Raw genomic sequence first — 20408 nt, 5'->3', positions numbered from 1 at the left:
GGCAAATTAATGGGATATTTTAACTCATTAAACATTAAAACCAAACTTTACATGTTGCATTCATATTTTTGTTCAGTATATTTTAACCTGGATTCAGGTGTATTTTGCACAGATCAGCTTGAATGCATACGGTCATGGTACTTTGTAACATCACTGAACAAATAAAAGACACTTATGTAAGTTTGGCTGTACAGCAGCTTGTATGTTTTATATCTGTCTTATTTACTTTGTATGTTTTGACATGGCAGTTTATCTACCTGAGAAAATCCCTGAAAAAAAAAAAGATCCATCCATCCATCTGTCAACAATCCAGTTCTTTCACCTTAGATAACATGTTGCTGAGTATACACTGTGATCAAACTGTGTGATGACAGGGTACTGGCTGAATGATGAGGATTATTTTCTGTATCACTTGTCAGAAGGGATTTTATCAGACTAGGTGTCTCAGGCTTATTTTATGACAAATGAATTGGACAGTGTGGGAGTTTTCTGCCTTCAAACTCTGAGAACATCCCAAGGATTTCTGTCAGTTCGATAAATTACCTCAGCCTCAGTGTTACTCTTCTTCCTAGAGTCAGTGTAGAGGTTCCCCATAAGACATCTATGCTGAATTAGTGCTGCAGCAGCTATATTCATTCACATGTCATAACATGTTTAAAGGAGGACTGAATAAGCATATTACACGAGCATAAAACTTGTGTCAACCAAACACCTGGTTGGCTGACAATGCCTTACCCCATCAGATTTATGAAAATGAAATTAAAAATAAAATAAATAAAAATATGCAAACAAATAATACATAAACAGACAAATAATAATATAAATACAATTAAACCAAAGTTTAGTTGGAGCAAAGCCGTAGTAATGCACTGTTTTTTGCGTTAAAAATTGGGTTTTTCAGGCTTGAGGCCACCATTTAACGATCTGTAAAACTACTAACCTACTGAAGGAAGGTGTAGGAAAAAAAATCTAAACAATGAGCTTAAGTACAGGGGCAATAAATAAATTTTTTACTGCCACATAGCACAAGCAGATCATAATAAACTCCCCACTGCAATTTCAAGACCACTCCACCACCCACCTACTGACATTTTCAGCTTCTCAACGATGGAGGACGGTGCTACAAGCGAGCGACGAGCGACCGGCGTTGCAACATATTTCAGCTACGGAAGCCGCAAAGCCTCGTTCTCAAGCCAAAACAGCAAATGACGAAGCAGTTGCTGTTTTCCCCTCTTTTCTAACTTTTTTTGTCAAATCCCGCACCGGAACGAAGCTCCTCCTGGTCCATTCAGTAGCTTTTCGGTTTTTTTTAAACTGGCTTGTCTCCTCCCTCGCTGTTTAAAAGTGGCCCTCACCCCCTCTACTACTACAACTAAAAACTTGCTACCTACCTCTTCACTTGTCATTGTGGGACAACTTTGTTCTGTCAAAGTGAGACTGGTAACCGGTGACACTTCTCTGTAGGTACGTTTAGTTTAGCTATTAGTCTTTATGCAGGCTGCTTTGCAATGTTTGTCCTTAGTAAGCCTCCATAGTGCAGTGGCTTTGCTGTGGTTTAATTGCAAATGTGTTGTGGTTTCTGTCACCCTCTGGTCGAATAATTTAGCTTATTGCAGCTTTAAGTAATCAGACGTTTTTATTTGTCTGATCTGTCAACCTTAGGTAACAACTGTCATCTACACCTCTGTAACTCATGCACCCTCAAGCGACATCTTGCTGGGTATGTACTGCATCTACTGCAGTGCTTTCTAAGTGATCTAAGTGAACTCTCTGAAGCGCATTGCATTGCACAGATATGTACAAAATGTGCTATACAAATAAAGTTTGATTGATTGAACTTTCTTATGCTTAGGGTTTGGTTTTGTAGCTAGAATCACAGGTTTCATTTGATGGGTTTCTGGGCATTACAGGACTGTTGGCTGTTCATGAGAGGAAAATGTTTTGTGTCCTGGGTAGGGTTGATTTTTTACAAGTTTGCTTAATTTTGTGCTGTCTTGATAAATACAGTATATTGGGCAATGTGCAGTATGAGACTGTGGGACTTCTACAAATACAAACCAAGTAGCAGTTGTTCACTCATCTGACTATGCAGTGCAACTCTCTCATCTTTGTATTTGTGGTTTACAAACTACAAACAATGCAACTAACACAAAGTAATTTGTAATGCCCCAAAAATTCCAATACACCACGAAGAATTGACAAGATGGAGACGAGATGAACATGGAACTCAGATTTATTCAGGATGTTTTGGTGGTACACATTCAATCACATTCAATAAATCTGGTTGCACCAGTCAGCCTTTTCCATCTTTTTTGTTCAGAGTGAAAAGGAAAGAAAAGTAGCATTAAAACACTGTTTGCAAACCTTAGTGGAGAACCCATTTTCCCTCGGAAAGGGAGAAGAAAAGGAGGAACACAAAAAATTAAATCCCAGAGAATGGGTTGCCACTGTAGGAGTGTTATGTATGGCTGCTTTTAGTGATGTCAAAACACACAAGATGGCAGACAACAGAGAAGACATTGCAGAATAGAGGAGATGAAGTTATAGTTGTAACACTATGTGGGTGTCTGCCATATCTGCTTTTTCAACTGGAGGTGAACAACATGGCATCTGAACCTCCTTCCGTGCAAATCTATACGCTGCTGCTGCCATTTTGTGTGCAATGATTGTTGCCCTGGGAGGATTCTCCGTCTTGACACTACAAGTATCCTCTTGTCTACATGACAGGAGATCCAGCAACTAAAAGACAGCCAGGCTGACTGATCAAAGGAAGCGTGAACAGACTCACATCTCTGCTGCCGATTGTTTTTGGTCTAATAATCTCTCTGCCTCTTCTTATATTTCGGTGTATTCTCTGACTCTCTGAGGATAAGCAAATGCCAAAGAGAACTGTACTATTACATGGATGCGATCATTGCGCGTCCTCTGATTTCCACCACTGCACGTTCTGACTATCCTGTGTCTACGGGGACATGTGCTGTGCGTGTAAATGATGGGATCAAATGCAACAGGTTTTCTTGGCTTGGTGTAAATCAGGGGCTGCTCTGAGGCTGCGGGGGAGAGGTGGCGTGGTGTATGGAAGCTTGTATGAGTGGTTGCCTGGAGGAGGGGAGGAACAGGAGGAGGTGGAGGAAAAGAGGGAAGAGGAGGAAGGGAGGGAAAGACAGACAACTGCTGTGTTTAGTAGCGTCTTGTGGACACAGAGCGGGACATGCTGAGACTGCTGCCGCCGCCGCCGCCGCCGCTTGAGTAGCTGCTGTAACCGCCACCGCCGCTGGCCATGCCGCCTCCGTAGCCGAATGAGCTTCCTCCGCCGCCGCCGATGCCCATGCCGCCGCCGATGCCCATGCCACCGCCGCCGCCGCCGCCGATGCCCATGCCGCCGCCGATGCCCATGCCGCCGCCGATGCCCATGCCCATACCACCACCACCACCACCTGGAGATGAGAAAGAGATGTTTTCAGATGAGATGAGATGGCAGGAATTTTTCTGATTCTGATCACTAAAAATATCTGATCATTTTAGTGTTCATCAGGCCCTAGTGGCTTACTCATTTTCTATTTTGACTTTTTCATGAATACCTGAGAATTGGCTTGGAAATCATTTCAAGTGTGAGAATATAGAGCAACACACTTACCCCCGCCGCCGCCTGAGGTCTGGACGTGGATGGTAGCAGATGAACCACCAGAGGCAATTCTGCAGAGAGGTGCATAAATGAGCTATTTTAGCTACTGGTGTAGCTGCCCGTACAATACCCCGAGATGCAATGTACTCTCAATATCTCCTAAGGTTCATTCTTTCTTAACTAGCTCAAAAACTAGCTCAAGGTTTTACCTGGTCTCCTCTCCTTCTAGCAGTTTCCTGTAGGTGGCGATCTCAATGTCCAGGGCCAGCTTGACGTTCATGAGCTCCTGGTACTCGCGGACCTGGCGGGCCATGTCCTGTTTGGCTCTCTGCAGGGCGTCCTCCAGGTCCTTGATGCGGAGCTTGGCATCCTTCACAGCCAGCTCACCACGCTCCTCAGCCTCAGCAATCTGGGCTTCCAGGTTAACGCGCTGTGAGGTTGAAAAGACAGCAAAAGCGGTAGCAGTGATGTTATTATGGCAAGCTCAAGTGCTATGTATAGGCTTAGCTGAGGGTACTGTGACTCAAAACACAGTCACTTAGCTGGTAGGCCTGTAACTCCAGCAAACTGTAGCAAATTACTACTAAGGTATACTCAGTTACAGCTGTAACTGTAAGCCTACCTGTCCCTTGACTGCCTCAATCTCGTTCTGGAGGCGGCTAATCATACGGTTGAGCTCAGCAATCTCAGACTTGGTGGTGCGAAGGTCGTCTCCGTATTGGCCTGCGGAGGTCTGCATCTCCTGGTACTGAAGGAAGAACACCAATTGTTACTGAAGATCTCCGAATATCAATATTCAGTCTGTACATTTATCTGTTGTTGATTCTCAATACATCAGAGGGCTTTTCCGTAGCTCTTCTGTCCAAATGATTTAAAACAACTTTGACCAGTGATTTCATGGACTTTCCTCTGCAGTTTTATTTGAAGTTGTGTGCAGGGTGTGTGTGTGTGTGTGTATCATATTGGGCTTGTGGACAACCTATTATATGGGTGACGTTCTCTCTCCACATACCTTCTGCTGGTACCACGTCTCGGCCTCGGCGCGGCTGCGATTGGCGATGTCCTCATACTGAGCGCGCACTTCAGCCACGATGGCGTCCATGTCCAGGTTGCGGCTGTTGTCCATCTCCACAATGACTGAGGTGTCCTTGATCTGGCCCTGGAGCTCACGCAGTTCCTGGAGAAGAGGTATATGTAGTGGGTGAGGATGGATGACAATGGATGAGATGAGATAGGGATAGAGCCAGACGTAAATGAAATAGTGATAGTGCAAAGAAGCAAGCAAACAACTAAAGTATGGTTTATTTTCCTTACCGCCTCATAGACGGCCCTGAGGAAGTTAATCTCATCCTGGAGGGCGTCAACCCTGGCCTCCAGCTCAACCTTGTTCATGTAGGCACCATCCACATCCTGGAAGGGGAGGGGAGAGAATTTGTATTGGCAATGGCTCTGATGTACGGCATAATTTCTTCCACTATCATTAAAGGCATGGTGCAGTAACAGGGACTGGAATTCACAATTCTACTGTGGGTCCACTGAAACTCACTGACCTTCTTGAGGAGCACGAACTCGTTCTCCACAGAAGCACGCTTGTTGATTTCATCTTCATATCTGACAGAAAAGCACAGAGTTGAAAAATGAGTTGTTGGAAGTTGTTGTTCTGTGACTCCTGTTTCTTTTATGACTCGTGCTTTTGAACTCACTTGTTCTTGAAGTCCTCCACCAGGCCCTGCATGTTCCTCAGCTCTCCCTCCAGCTTGGTCTTCTCGTTGCCGAGCCCGTCCAGCTGTCTGCGCAGGTTGGCGATGTAGGCCTCGAACATGCCGTCGATGTTGGAGCGGGTGGTGGTCTGGTCCTGCAGGAGGCTCCACTTGGTCTCCAGCATTTTGTTCTGTTGCTCCAGGAAGCGGACCTGTATACAGGAAGTGGCATCATTGGTCAGGTTTAGATCCAGTATGAATAGGGGAAGTATGTGTTTTTGTGGTGAAATTCAAAACAATTCATTGACGTTCATATTCAGAGATTCATGTGCTTAGTGTATTATGGGAAATGTTGCCCATGTTTGTTTTCATTGCAACATTTCCATGACAGTGTAATTCTAAAATATATAAGTGGATTAAATTTACGGCCCGGCTTGTGCATGATTAGACACGCTCACTCTGGGGTAACAACGATGTTTGCTTTCTTTGATTTAAGTTCCTCAGGTGATCCTTCCATAGTGCCACGCCTGTGTGTGTGACGTTCCCACATAAAAGCCCTTCTGTGCACACATATTGGCAGCTGCTGTATTAAAATATCCCCGCAGGGCTGGGATGTTCTCTGGAGAGTGCAGATCTCTCTACACACTGTAGCAGTGCTTGTCCTAGTGAGGTCATTTTGTTGAGAACAACTGACGTGATCCTAAGAAACAAGTTTCAACTCCTTCTCCAAGGAGACAAAAAATACCTTACATGCAAGATACAGTCAGAGTACAGTACAATCAAGTATCAGGCAGACAGGAGTTTAGACCCCTCCCTCCATTTGGGGTGTGTATGTGTGCGTGCAAGTTTGCTTGGGGAGTGTTAATGCGAGGTCTACAGTGCCACGCCTCAGCCTATCCCCTCCTATTAAACCTGAGGTTACTCCTCCCTAGCCTCCAGGATGCATAGTTTTAGTGAATGAACTTGCCTGCCTCAACCCCCCATAATTAATACTATAGAGGCCTGGTTTTACATGCCTAAGGGTATTAACTGTCATATATTGTGTTATAAATTACAGATCTTTATTCATTTATTGATTTGTGCAATATTACTATTTCATACAATGATACAAATGATCACTAAAACCGCTGGGTTTTTATTCTGCAGGTTTTTTGTATTATATTGTACTACGTAAGTAAGCATGCTTAATTGCTAAATCTTTTATTTTGCATCTTCTATTTTTCAAAAAGAAAGGCTTCTATGAATTAACTGCATGTGATCAGTTCACCTGTATGAGCAAAGAGTAGGTGTGGTTTGTACACCATGTATGAAAAGCTGACTGAGCGTTTTCACACGCAGGGTGTGGCTAACTTCTTTTTCATCTCTCCCTGAGAGAAAAAGTCCCTCATCGTCACAGTGTTCATAAGCCCAGTGGAACTGAGGTCTCTAATTACACATTAAAGTGCAAGGAAGGTGCATCTTAAATAAAAACTCCACTGTTATTTTATTCTTGATTACGTCAAGTATTACATATTCTTGAAAACGTCTTGCCACTTTCTATCTAGAATAAATAATTAAAAGTTAATGCAAAAACTTTTGATAAGGTTGCGTGTCATGCATTGCAGGTAGAGTTTACATGGCGTCCACTTTCAGCTCCATTGAAGGCCTGTGAGTCCTTGCTGCCATGGGAATGGATGATAACCTGATCCCCCTCTTCCCCTCACACAGAGAGAGCGCGCGGTCACCGGATACTGCCGGGCTAGAGTTTCCTACCTCAACCCCCTTCCCTCTCACTCTACAGAGAAACAGCTTGCAAGGGGCCAATTATGCTCAAAGGGAAACTGTTCACCAGCAGCAATCTGCTTTCAGTTTCAGTGTAGTGGCTAGTTGCTGCACAATGGGGCTTTGAGAAGCATGTATGAGTTCATGTGAGGTGATTAGAAAAGCTGCTGTTTCGGCACGTTCCATTTTAATAGACAGCGAATGAATGCTAATGTGTTTATTAGTGTTAGTTTTCAATGCCTGCTCTAGCTAGGCCCTTAGTGTGCAAAGTATCCAGGTTTGGATCAGTTGCTGTGTAATATTTAATGAGCCCAGGGGGCTCTAGAGAGAGAGAGAGAGACTGTCTATTGCAGCTATTCAGGTGTGATGATTGCACTAAGCAATGAACACTGTTGTATACAGTGCAATCACCATCTATTCTTAATGCTTTATTTGCATTCATCTCAACACCTAAATGCACACTCACATGAAATTTAAAATCTCAAAATATTCCATACTGGAATATATGACATGCTTTAAACAGACACATTTAAAATTAAAAAAAGAAACTCGGTTAACATTCTTGACGTGATTTGGGGATAAGCTTGACAGAGATGGAACAGACAGACAGGGGTCATTTACCTTGTCAATGAAGGAAGCGAAGCGGTTGTTGAGGGTCTTGATCTGTTCCTTCTCCTGGGTACGGACAGTCTGGATCGTGGGGTCGATCTCAAGGTTCAGGGGGGCCAGCAGGCTCGAGTTTACAGTGACGGCTGTGATGGGGGCTATCATAGGGCCACCACCGCCACCTCCCATGCCAAGAAGAGACCCTCCAAAGCCACCGCCACCGCCACCGCCACCGCCACCGCCCATGCCACCGCCAAAACCACCGCCAAAACCACCGCCATAGCCACCAGCCATGCCTACGCCACTGCTGCCGCCAAAGCCTCCGCCCATGCCTCCGCCCATGCCTCCGCCGACAGCCATGGAGCGCCTCACGCTCACGCCACCACCGCCTAGTGACATGGTGCCTAATGATTTATATGCTCCACCGCCGAAACTCATGCTACTGCCACCAATTCCTCCAAATCCACGACTCGAGCTGCGGGTGGAGCCTCCGCCTCCGCCTCCGCTACTGCTGTAGACTGTAGACGTTCTTTTCATGCTGACACTCATGGCTGGTTCTGTTTCCTCGGTGAGGGGATGAGCAGGAGAGAAGGAAGGGAGCAGAGAGAGAGACAGAGAGGTTCGGCAGAGCAGTGGAGCTCACTAAGAGGAGAGTCGAGTCCCTCTGAGTGTCCTCTCTCTGTTCACCGCAGGTTTTTATGGGCCTCCGAGCGAGGAGGAGTTTCCACTGAGCTCCATCTGCTCTCCGCCTCCCTCTTGACCCTCCTCCATCTACCTGGCCCCTGGAAGGCAGGTAGAGAGGCTCGGAGCAGCCCAGCCCGTCAGACAGGTAGCAGTGCCATCCCCTGTAAGGTGATCGGGGCCCGGCACGCCCAGGTGCTCGCAGAGGAATGGCATCAGGGCCTGGGGGGAAAGGGAGGAAAGACATGTTGGCAAAGACTTTTACTTAAATAGCTGGGGGCTTTCAGTGGGGTGGGGTGGGTAAAACTGCACTCACTGTTCCACTGTTTTCTCCTGTTCTTATTCTTGCAAGAAAGACGCATGCTAAATAGCATATGATACCTTAGAGCTTTAACGAAAGCTGAAATAGGTATTAATCAATTTGCTTTTCAATCAGTTACCATGGTCTTTCTCACTGCATTTGCAACACACACATTCTGCCAGGCTGTTTTCAAAGCTATGCATGCATGTGCTATATAAGTAGGCATTTGTGCATGGCATAAATAATGGGTCAAGGAATGCAAGTTAACATTATACTTTAAGGAGATGCAATATACTGGACAACACAATTCACTTAACACACTTCGATAACACTGCAGTAGCCTGTACTGATGGTTTGTAGCACAAAAAGCAAAACCCTCAAACCCTCCTCTACTGAAATTCTGGTAAACATCTGTCATCCAATGACTTTTGATATAAAGAGCACTTGAGTTCTCATTTGTGGAGAAAAACGCCAAACAATGTTTTTTTCCATCTCCGTTTAACAAGGATTCAGAAAACCTTGAGTGTGTTCTCCTCTTGCTAGTCTCTCATAAAAGTACAAAATTGCAATGAAGTTTCCTCCTAGACTTATTTTGTGTCTATAGGGGGCACTGATGGACAGAGTAATGCTACTGCAGGTGTCTAGTGCTGTAAATGTAAAGTTTATTATTATTGTATGTTTTGGTGTGTGTGCTATACACTATCATGTATTATTGCAAAGTTGACACTGGACCAGAATGCACCACAGTTTCCATGTTTCAAACCAATCTCTGCATGATGATGCCTTTCTCAAAGCCATCAGCCATGTTACTATATTAAGCAAAACATTCCTGAGATAATGCCTACATGTATATATAATACAATTTGTACTTTAAGTGCCCTCACATGCTTAGAGAGATTGCATGGGAAAATTCTTCAAGCGTTCTTCAGAGAAAGTAAAGAGAAAAGGAAGAAAGCAAAGCAAAACGCATATTGCAAGAGAAATGCAAAATCTTCCAGTCATGGTCAAGATGAAAAGATCTTCTCTATTTCTTATAAAAGGATGAACCCAGCGATGCACAAGGGATGAATGTGACTAATCCATGGTGTACTGGCCTTGTAAGAGTGGCACCATGGGCTAGGTATCGTAGAGGGGCAAGGAGAGCGAGGGGGGAAGACAAGAGATTAAGAATGAAGGGATGTAGGGATACACGGGATATGGATATGAATTCCAAGGTGATTTGTGTAATTCAGCTACTCTTTCGTTCATGTGTTTAGACCTGCAGCTTGCGGGTGCTTGAGGGGAAATACATACCGCCTCCAATACTCATACCAGTTTATGTCTTAGAAACTGTTTACTGTGTTGGCCAAGGCTAAGTTGGTGTTAATACCTGTTTTATTCAGTGGTGCATTGTGATTATTTCACGTCATTATTTCAACTTTTCAGCTCTTGTACAAAACGTTAAAGCTTGATTCTCTGTTGCATAAGTGACAGTTTAGAGAAGAAAGGGCATCAGGAGTCAAATGTAGAGCAGATTTCTTGTTCTGACTGATTTGGAACTGTTGATACCTGTTGAGGCCCATTAAAGTGGTATAGGTGTTGGCTTCTCTCTCGTCTCTCTGTGAATTGGTAGGCTCGAAATCAGCTGCAGGGCACAACTGAGCCACACCCCAGTAAAGGAAAATACCAGTGCTTCTTAGATCATTTTCTTCATCACACTTCTATGCAATAAAAATACACCTGGAAACAGAGTGTGCACATTTTTCGAATGGACATTTGGACTAATGGACAAATGTTTCCCAAAGCTAGAAACAAGAGAGTCAGCACTGTCATCATGTGGTCATGGTACTTTCTGTGGCTGCTCAGCTGAAAATTACTAGGATACCATCATTGTAGACACTCAAATTAACTTCAACATTTGGACTTAAAGTAGCATCCAAGATCACTGGAATTGCATTCTTTCCTCTTTTTCCATGTTGCTGTAGATGTGATTTGATGCCATTATTAGCCAGTGCCAACTACAATGCAACGTCTTAGCAAAAAGTAGATGGTGTTGCCGGTGTAAATATGTGTGAACTTCACTGCAAACTACTTGTGTGACTTAATTCAATTGTAGCTGAGCTGGTTATTCTATTATATTCTTATTATAGAACAACAGAAAAGAACAAGGAAGCTATTTCCTTGCAGAAAGCCAACACTGCCAGATTTGCAATGGTTAACAATGGCTTCAGGTTTAAATTGCGTGTTTCATTTCACCTTGTATGAACTGAACTATTTGAGTGAATCTGAAGCGGTGGAGAAAGTAAGGGAGAAAGTGTGGGAGGCGTGGTTTACCTGACCCTCCTTCCCAGCCACCCACCTAAGGGCAGTGGCTGAATCTTTTTGCCAAATATGGTAATACCTGATTTGAAGGCTACCTTATCTCATTTGGAGACATTTAACAACTGTCATGTCAATACTGTTTCATAAGCTTACTTGTTCATGTCATGCTGCAGGTTTATGTGTGTGCACAGCCTGCAGTACATACTGTGTGTGAATAATGTGTTTGGCTGTATGGAGAAGCTTAACACCTACAGGTGAACTGCGGCATGTTTGTTTTCTGTGCATATACAGTTCCTATATGAGACACATGACTGCGCTGCAAAAAGGATAATTGATTTGTCAAACAATTTCTCCCTTTCCCTAAAACCTTTAACCTATCCAGAGAAAATGACAGTCAGCAGGGTTTTATAACTGCTACACTCCCCACCCTTCATATATCCTTTCACCTGTCACCAAATTACCTTGGATTATGAAGCAAAAGCTGTACACCTTTCCTTAAAGGCAGTGGCACCTATAAAGCTGCCACAGCATCTCATTTGATCTCCCCTGATATGACAGGTGACATTTCAGGCTTTCCTGTCAGCGCATGTCGTGGAATGTTGGCTTGTTCGGTTGCGCTGTGAGAGCCAACCTTCAAATGGGAATTTACTCTATTGAAACTTGGCAAGGGGAACTGCTGAGAAAAGCGAGAGCAATTATGTGAGAGCGAATTAATCCTGACAGTCCTCTGGCACATTTAGTACCAGCTATATTATCATGATAATTAGGACAGTGTTTGTATTACATTATGCGGCAATTTGATACTTCACCTTATCTCTCTTCACACTTTAGGGCAACCTGTTTCTGCCATTGCTCAGGGCATGAACATCTAATCAACCATGCGTTGTTTGTCACATCTTAATGGCTGTGACAGGTGTGTGAAGCCCATCTAGATGCACCAGAGAGAACTAAGTTATGCATGAATCAAAGTCCCTGACTAACATCTAACACAACACACATTCCATGTAAAACATAAAACTGGACATATATTTTTTTCAAGTCACATTCAACCAATGAAGGGATTGCATTATTAATGACAGTAATGATAATAATAAACCAAATTATCATATCGGATCACAGTGACTCCTTTTTGTCTGTGGTTCATTAGGTTCACACCGCCTGGTTCAAAGCCAACCAGGGGCCAGATGTATAAAAGATGCGTATGCATAAAAAGAATGCATATGTCACTTTCCACACAGAAATTGGTATAAAAAATAGAGAAGGTGCTGTGAGAATGTGTGTACCGCCACCCATGCTTTACACCATGCGTATACACACTTTTATGAATGAGCTGAGCTGAGTGTGACACTGCAACATGGCAAAGACAAGGGTAATATAAAAAACGGAATTTGGGCGACATTTCATTTGGAGCCTTAATCTTTTCAGAACACCAGCCTATTAGGTCTCAGTAGAGTTTCATATAATGATAACATTTATAGATGTGTGTTAACATCCTTTTTTCAACAAGCATGAAAGTAAATGGGTTTCCACATTGTCACCAAATTGCACAGTAATGTGGGCATAAGAATAACGCACATCAGATCAGAAATCAGACCTGCGCATGTGTGATCAATCAGGCTATTATGGATTACAATATAGTGGCTGTTCAATACAATGCAATACAATGGCTGCTATGGCGCTGTTAGAGGCCAAACCAGGTTCAACAGAGGCGTGTCGACACTCACTTATGGCTAATTGTGGGAAGTGGGCATTAGTTTCACGATGATTGAGATTTATAAAACACAACAATGCTTGAGTACTACATCAGCAGGGTTTTATAAATCTGAAGAAAAGACTGCGTATGCATGTTTTTAGTTTTGTGCATACACAGATTTTTAGTTATGAATCTACACAGAGTTTGATGTGTCTGTCCCCAGGGCGAGAGTGAAACTTGTCTTCTTATCCCTGTAGGGGTTGGTATAAAGGCCAACATGTTTATCAGTAAGATTCTCCTCTAAGCGATGCGCTAAAGGTTAAACCAATTACCATGGTTTAGAGCAGCAGTTGAATTATAATGGATAATAACATGTGAGATCTGTTGTGACCTTGTAGGAATCTACGTGAAAAGGTGACTTATCATTAACCTTGATGCCACATTATGTGTTTTAGTCCCATAAAAGGGTACAGACAACAAGTAACAACAACGCCCGGAAATATTTTCATTTGAATTGAAGGTGAAAATAATGACTAACAGAAGTCATTTATTACCTCTGCCAACCGAGTTGGGGGGTTATGCTTTGGCCCGGCCCGTTTGTCTGTCTGTCTGTCTGTCTGTCTGTCTGTCTGTCTGTCTGTCTGTCAGCAGGATAACTCCAAAAGTTATGAATGGATTTGCATGAAACTTTATAGAAAGTTTGGTCATGGGGAAAGGAAGAACTAATAAACTTTTCACACCGATTGGCCAAAGGGGGGCATGGCAGTGGCCGTGGCTTCTCATAAAAACACATATAACTTTCGAACGGATTTACGTAACATCAACCTTTGCGTGCCTGTCAGCAGACAGAAGAAGAGGTAAACCCTCCATTATTGGCCCAATCAAACAACATGGAGGCACTGGAGAGATCAAAACTTGGTCCAGTGGTAGAAGAGCGGCCCTAATGGCCACTGAAGTGATATAGAGCTGATCGGCCATGTGTTTGGCCAGGTGTTGTGGGCTGAAATGCTTAAAAGTGGCTAGAATTTGAGCAGGCAGATCTCATGTGAAATTTCAGGTCCAGTCATGAAAATATGTGCATCTCCTGATGTGAAACAAGTTGGTAAAAAAAGAAATTAACTTTTAGTGACAATGTGACATGTGGAACTGGCGTATATTGACAATTGTATAGCGTTGGCGGAGGTATGCGCTCTACTGAGTGCCATCTAGTTAAATTTGCAATGATTGATTTATTGTGAAAATGATTGGGTGTGTTGGGTGGAAAACAAATAAGAGTAAAAAATGTAAAAGAAAACAGGGAAATGGGAGATAAAATAAAGAAGGAATATTATTTGCTACGTTTTTTAGACTGATAACTTGACGAGGAGGTAAATCACAAATCAATGATTCTCTACAAATTTCACAGCATTTTTGTTATTGTCTATTGAGATGAGTGCATTTTTTTTTTTTTATTCCAAAACGTTTTGTATCCATGGTGCAGATTTATTGCACAATATTTTAATAACAGCAATGATTTCATCATGCAAGCAGTAAATCTCAGGTTTAATAACAAATACTTATCCATAATAATTTACTTTCATGCCTTCAGTGTGTCACTCTTTTCAACTGATGGATGCCTCATTTTGGATTTAACCTTATACAAAAGCCAAAGCTGAGTTCCTCCACTTTAGTTCACTGTTGCTTAATCCTGACCTGAGCTCTCTGCGAACAGCGGAAACCCACTTGAAATTCCTATGGTCAAGGTGTGGTGCAGACAAACACCACATCTACGCACAGTCCTACTGCACTTCTGAAGGACTACTCCCTCCCTCACAGTCACACAGGCAAAATGAGAGTTCCACAAAAGCCACTATAAGGGAGTGTTAGTGGACCTCGTCCATCCAGCCTGAGGGGAACTCCGCTGCATGTCAAAGGAAAATAATGATGACACTCGCCACACCTTCAGTCACTAAAATTTAAAGAGCTGAATGAGGAAGATTCTACAAAATGTAAACTACCGACAGCACATACTCAAGTTTCTAGACTGATACAGAATGGCCAATGGAACAGTCTACACACGGCATGTTGCGTCTGTGTCGGATTACACGTATGCATATTCATGCTTTCTGTCAGTCAACGCATATTGTGTAAAATAATGGCTGCGTCTTCAGCAAACTATGAATGCAGGACAAGTAACATCTTTCAGCATGGTGAGAATGTACCAGTTCACTGGGCAAGGCTGCTCTGTGAAGCTATTCTAATCCTTTGCAACCACACCCTGCACTACAATACCCAGGGGGCTAACTGGCACAGCGGAGGCAAAGCTGAACTGGAAGGGTGGCACCGCAGTGTGTGTTGTGTGTGTGTGTGTGTGTGTGTGTGTATGTATGTGTGTGTCCATTTGCTACCCTCTGACCAGTCATATCATGTATGTATCTTGTGTGACTATTTGATGAGACCAACATCAAAGAAGCAATTGTTAATCGGAGCTGGCAAAGACCAACCACACCCTGACAGTGTGTGGTTGTCTGCATGCTGCATGTAAGTGCAACATGTAGTTTGTCGTGTATAACCATGTGTTTGGCGTGGAATTTTCTTCTTCTCACAGGATAATACCAGTGCAATGTTAGTTTTTTCCAATAACCATTAATGTCCATGAAAAGTCTCAACCCACCAATGTATTTGCCACAGTCAGAAGGTGTTGCTGTCTGTTCTACTGCAGGTTTGCCCGGCCTCCTGTAAGTCATAGGCTCCCATGGTTTTCAAAAATCCATTAACAACAGCTCAGAGACAAACTGCTGTGTTGACTAGCATAATCCATCATGTTGAACAGCATGTGGATGGTAGTTTTTCCTAACATGGCTTTATCATGCAGCTAATTATCGAGTTTAATGGGGACTATTTTCACTTGCACAACTGTTACATTCTTCTGGTGGCAGCAAAGAGGCAAAACAAAACTCATGGCAGAGTAGGAGGCAAATTTGCACAATGATCTCTTCACGTTCAATTCTGGCAGAATGGAACGACTTTTGATATGATTGCAACTGCAATGATTGTGGCCTTTATAAAGTCATGTTTGGAAAAAATACAATGTGCATGCTGTACAACATGATGTGTTCCATTGGTCAACGTTGATTGATGAATGGTGTCCCTATGGGCAGAAATTTTTCTGTCTGAGTTTGAATGGCAGAAGACGTGAGGCTATCCAAGCTCTGATGACAGCAATGAGGTCAAATTCCTTACCACTAAGACAGAGGTAGCCCATTGGAAAAGCACTGAGCAAATTTCAAAGATTCAAGACATTGTTATTAATGGGAAAATCAGCCTGCATAAAGGTACACAGCACACTGCAATAAAGAGATATAGTACAGAAACATGCAGTAAATGACACATTATATAAAACCATGAAAAGAAGTAGTTTGAATGACTGAGTAGACAAGAGGACTATGGGAGCCGTCAATACTGTAAAATTCAGTGCAAAACTAACATTATTTGAAGGATGCCCAAAGTACCTAGTTTAGCACATTACATTTGTACACTTTGACCTACACTGTTGTTACACCTTTAGTGCATTTAATATTATTGAGACTTTCATCAAGTACTTACAGAGTATGAGCATGTACTAGAGGTGTAATAAATTTCCAAAGCTTAGTACATGGATAATACACTTGAATAATACCGTTGTAAAGTGTTTCCAAGATGAAGTTTAAAGTAATAATCCATGACATTTTCATATAAATAAATGTCCATTTTGCTACTATCACCAATTGCTATAACACAACAGTGATTCAACCTATACCCAGTTCATGAAAGATTTTACATTTGCTGACACCCAGTGTCTGGTAGCTCTTTCCCAGTGTTGTGTCCAAATTTGTTTCCCCTAAAAAAAAGTATTTCCCCCGGTGGTGTGTCATCACCTCGATTTCACACCAGGGGAGTAGATAAAATTCTTTCAATTTTTATGAAATTTTTATCAAAAGAAAGTAACCTACCTAGTTGCCTCATAATGAGATCAGACCTCAAACCACGAGTGTCCATTCATTCTACAAAGAAGTTGTCAGGGTCTACATTAGTCTACTTGTCATTTATTAAGTGTGTTCCACCATGATAATTTCCCTAGGGGACACAAATTTTGGCACAACACCGGAAAAAATCCTCTGGTGCACAGGAAGTGATGAACTTTACATTTCCGGTTTGTTTGGAATAAACAGAAGAACTGGGTAGTTAGCATGAGCAGTGATAGCCACCATGGCTGAACAGACAAAGAAGAGAGAAACTCAAACTGCATCAACAGAAAATCCAAGGAAAAAGACGTCACAGTACTGGACACACTGTTTGATTGACAGGTGATCTCTGGGAAGTGCAGTGCAGAAACACCACAGCAATGAGCGCTGAGCAACAAAGATGGAGGCCAAATGAGAAAACACAAAATCAAAATCTCACGGATTATCAATGTAACTCCTCTTTCTGCATGAAGTGAAGTTTCACCTGAAATGTCAGCAACAGAAACACAAACAAGACCAAAACTGAATTTACAGGCTTGTACAGTACTGCCGCTGCAGGCGTTTTGTTGAGTATATTCCATATCATGAATTATACCATGTAGCCCCCAGCAGTGCATGAGACTTTTAATGAATTCACACACTACACATGCAAAATATGTATTGAAATATTCACTTTTATGGTGCCGTGTGGAATGAATGAGATATAGTCCGGAGATAAGTCATGGGAGGGACTAGTCTCCGATGTGCTTGTTCACTCTCAGAGCGTGAGACAACTTGCTCGCAGTTCAGCTGTTACATCATCCTTTTTCTCACAGGCAGCTGCAGAATCAGAACAGATCAAACTGAAGTTTAGAAAAGGCCCTACAGTGCAGGCTGTGTTTTTTTTTCATCAGTGGATCAGTACTTTCACTGTGAAGGTCCGCATGCTGTCATTTACGGGCATATTTCTGCACAGATTGTACTGCTCCAGCAACTCTCATCAGAAGAGAGTACAATTCACTTAGGCATGCTTATCAGTACGCTGTAATGATTTATGGGTTTAATGCAAGGCTGTCATTATGTCACTCCCTGAAATAGCTGAAGGTAATTGATGTCGCATCTTCAAGGCGTGTACATTCAGAGAATAGCACTTTGTCTCGTAGAAGTTAGAACTTGTGCTAACTCAGCTTTGGTTCAAGTTTGGGAGCATGTGGTCGGGTGGTACAGCTAAAGGAAATGTTTGAGGAAATCTGGTTTTGAAACCTTGGACCACACACACTTGCTTTATTACTTGACATTTTGTAAACATAGTTATTTGCATCGGAGGAAATCAAATGTGGTTTAATGTGAGTTGGACGCATCTTGAAATTGTCACTGTAGCTTCGGTGTAACATTGTCAGCTGTGTCACTTGCAGCAAGTGAAGGTAATTGATGGTGCACCCAGAGGCATGACTGCACCTGCATGTATAGTTAACAAACATTGTTTCAGAAGCTAGCATGTGATGCTTGTTGGGTGGAACAGCCAAACAAGAATAACCAGGGAAGTTCCTGAGGGAAGACTGAAGCCCCTGCAAAGTAACTCATCACTCATCCCTTATTTTACTACACTGTTAGTATGCTTATTTAAAACAAAAACCATAAGAGCATACTTTTTACCTTTGATGTACTTGGAAAAGGTACACTTGAGAATACTCTACTTAGGCTTGTACTTGTACTTTTAATGCTACTGCGACTTGTTGAATGCTTCTTTTTTGCAGAAGGTACAGCTGATGAAGGCTGTGATATTTGTCTACTGTTGACGAAATGTACTTATTGTAAGTTGCTTTGGACAAAAGCATCTGCTAAATGACATAATGTAATGTAATGTACTTTAATATACTCAAACTTAAAAGTGGTCCAATGAAGTCACAAGAAGTTCAAATATACCTTAGTACACAACTCAACTAATAGTTTACCAAAGTTAGTACACTTCTTATACTTAAGTATACTTTAAAAAATACATTTCAAGTTGACTTTTTTGTAAGGGATATACAGTCTTTATGGCCCAGTCTCCCTTGCCTGGGTCCAGACCTTTGAATCCGCCCACTCCACCGAGTTGACTGCTTCTGGTCTGGCATCGTGACACGAAACAGCGGTTTCTCTCGGTTGAAAAATGATCGGTCCAATGAGCGCCGGGGGGGACTAACGATTAGCCAATCAGCGCCACGGGCGGGACTAACGCCGTTGTCAAGCTGTTGTCAAGCGTTGTCAAGCTGTGCGCCGGAACCAAGGAGGAGTAATAACAACAATGGTGACCGCTGTAGACAAGGTAGACACTGCTATCGAGGCTGTTCTAAATCGATTAAAAGTACCAATTACTTTGAAATCCGAACAGCACTCTGCTTTGAAGGCATTTATTCAAAGGGGAGATGGTTTTTTCGCATCAGTGTCGACTTAAAATGACGTTAGATTCAGGCGGATACGTTGGTCTCTAGTGATTGGTTAGGGAAAATCGAATCCCCCTCCCCCACGGAAATTGGTTAGAGTGGAGGCAATGTCAGACTGAAGATGGAAATGGAGTGTACCAAGTTGACAATTCTGTCTGATATCAGGCAACAGTCTCCCTGCTCTGTTACAAACATTGCCATTAGTGGGGAAACTGCAAAACCAACAGGCTCACCAGCCTCTTGGAGATGCTTTACATTGGGGTTTTAGAACTTTTTTTGCCATAGGACCTAGGCACTTGCCCTAACCTAAACTTGTCCTAACACCCAGGCTCATAAAACAACAACAACAATTTGCTAGTCCGGTTATTTTGCGATCCACCAGGATTAGGACCACAACCAATTTTCATTTTCAAGTTAAAGAAAACAGAAAGAAACCAGGACACTAAACTGGCACGCTTCCCATTGCCAACCAAGTGCCCTGTCTTTGGTTTTGTGTTACCCTATTGATTCCCGAGAGGGAAATTTTGTTTTTTTCACCTGCCCCCCACCACAGGGAGCTCAAAGTACAGGGTCACCCAGAGGTGGGATTCAGTGTCTTGCTCAAGGACACTTCAGCAGGGTGCGCACTTTGGATCGTAGGGGATCAAACCCGGGACCTTCTGGTTTCGGGACGTTCTCTCTAACAAGTGAGGGAGTAGTTTCAATCTTAATGTTTTCTTTGCACGTCTGTTTCTGTTGCTTCAGTTTGTTGTTGTTGTTGGCAAAGGCTAAACAGCAGAATTTATTGGATTGATGTCAAAAGGATGAGATAAATGGCATCGACGCTCTGACTGCATGCACATTCCTGAGAGGTCATCCTAGGTAGGGAGGCATGTACGCATGTTCCCACATACACCTCACCCTTCACTATGCCACCCAGTCACTCACCCTGTGTTCTGCACCCAAGAGAAACAATTATACATGAAACCGGTGATTAAAACCTGACTATTTCTTCTTTTCCCATGGTTAGTCACCTCATTGTGAGTTAAGCTTCCCAACTGTCTCCAACTTGACAACCTGGACTGGTGTTTTCTGAAAAGCTTTGACTAACATCGGCCCTGAAAGTCCATTTGAATGCACAGTGAAAGTGCAAAAATTACATTTCTTTCTTTATTCATCCTTTGCACTCTGCAACCTGCCACAGCCTCAACCTGTCACAAAAATAATGGAGATAATAACAGCAGTGTATCAAAACCTGTCAGTTGAACATCCTGAGATGGCATCAAAAGAAGTTGGCACAACCTCAAATAGTTTTGGATTATTGCAAGTATGTTGTACAGGACAGTATTTAAATATTAAGTTTGTTCCCACAC

General features: G+C 42.8%; 1 protein-coding gene across 1 annotated transcript; it reads right to left on the bottom strand.

The window, feature by feature from the left end:
• Positions 1-2215: 2215 nt before the first annotated feature.
• On the bottom strand, positions 2216-8373 carry LOC139911769 (keratin, type II cytoskeletal 8). Its single transcript, XM_071899386.2, has 9 exons — positions 7708-8373; positions 5329-5537; positions 5176-5236; positions 4940-5035; positions 4638-4802; positions 4248-4373; positions 3835-4055; positions 3638-3696; positions 2216-3437 (listed from the first exon to the last, which is right to left on the bottom strand). Exons 1-9 carry the CDS (start codon positions 8239-8241, stop codon positions 3181-3183), a joined length of 1728 nt encoding a protein of 575 aa, XP_071755487.2. The 5' UTR covers positions 8242-8373; the 3' UTR covers positions 2216-3180.
• Between the last annotated feature and the right edge of the window lie 12035 nt (positions 8374-20408).

This window comes from Centroberyx gerrardi, chromosome 14 (assembly GCF_048128805.1).
Source record: "Centroberyx gerrardi isolate f3 chromosome 14, fCenGer3.hap1.cur.20231027, whole genome shotgun sequence".
Taxonomy (NCBI): Eukaryota; Metazoa; Chordata; class Actinopteri; order Beryciformes; family Berycidae; genus Centroberyx; species Centroberyx gerrardi.
The sequence above is the reverse complement of the archived record's forward strand: the minus strand, read 5'-3'. Positions and strand labels throughout refer to the sequence as shown.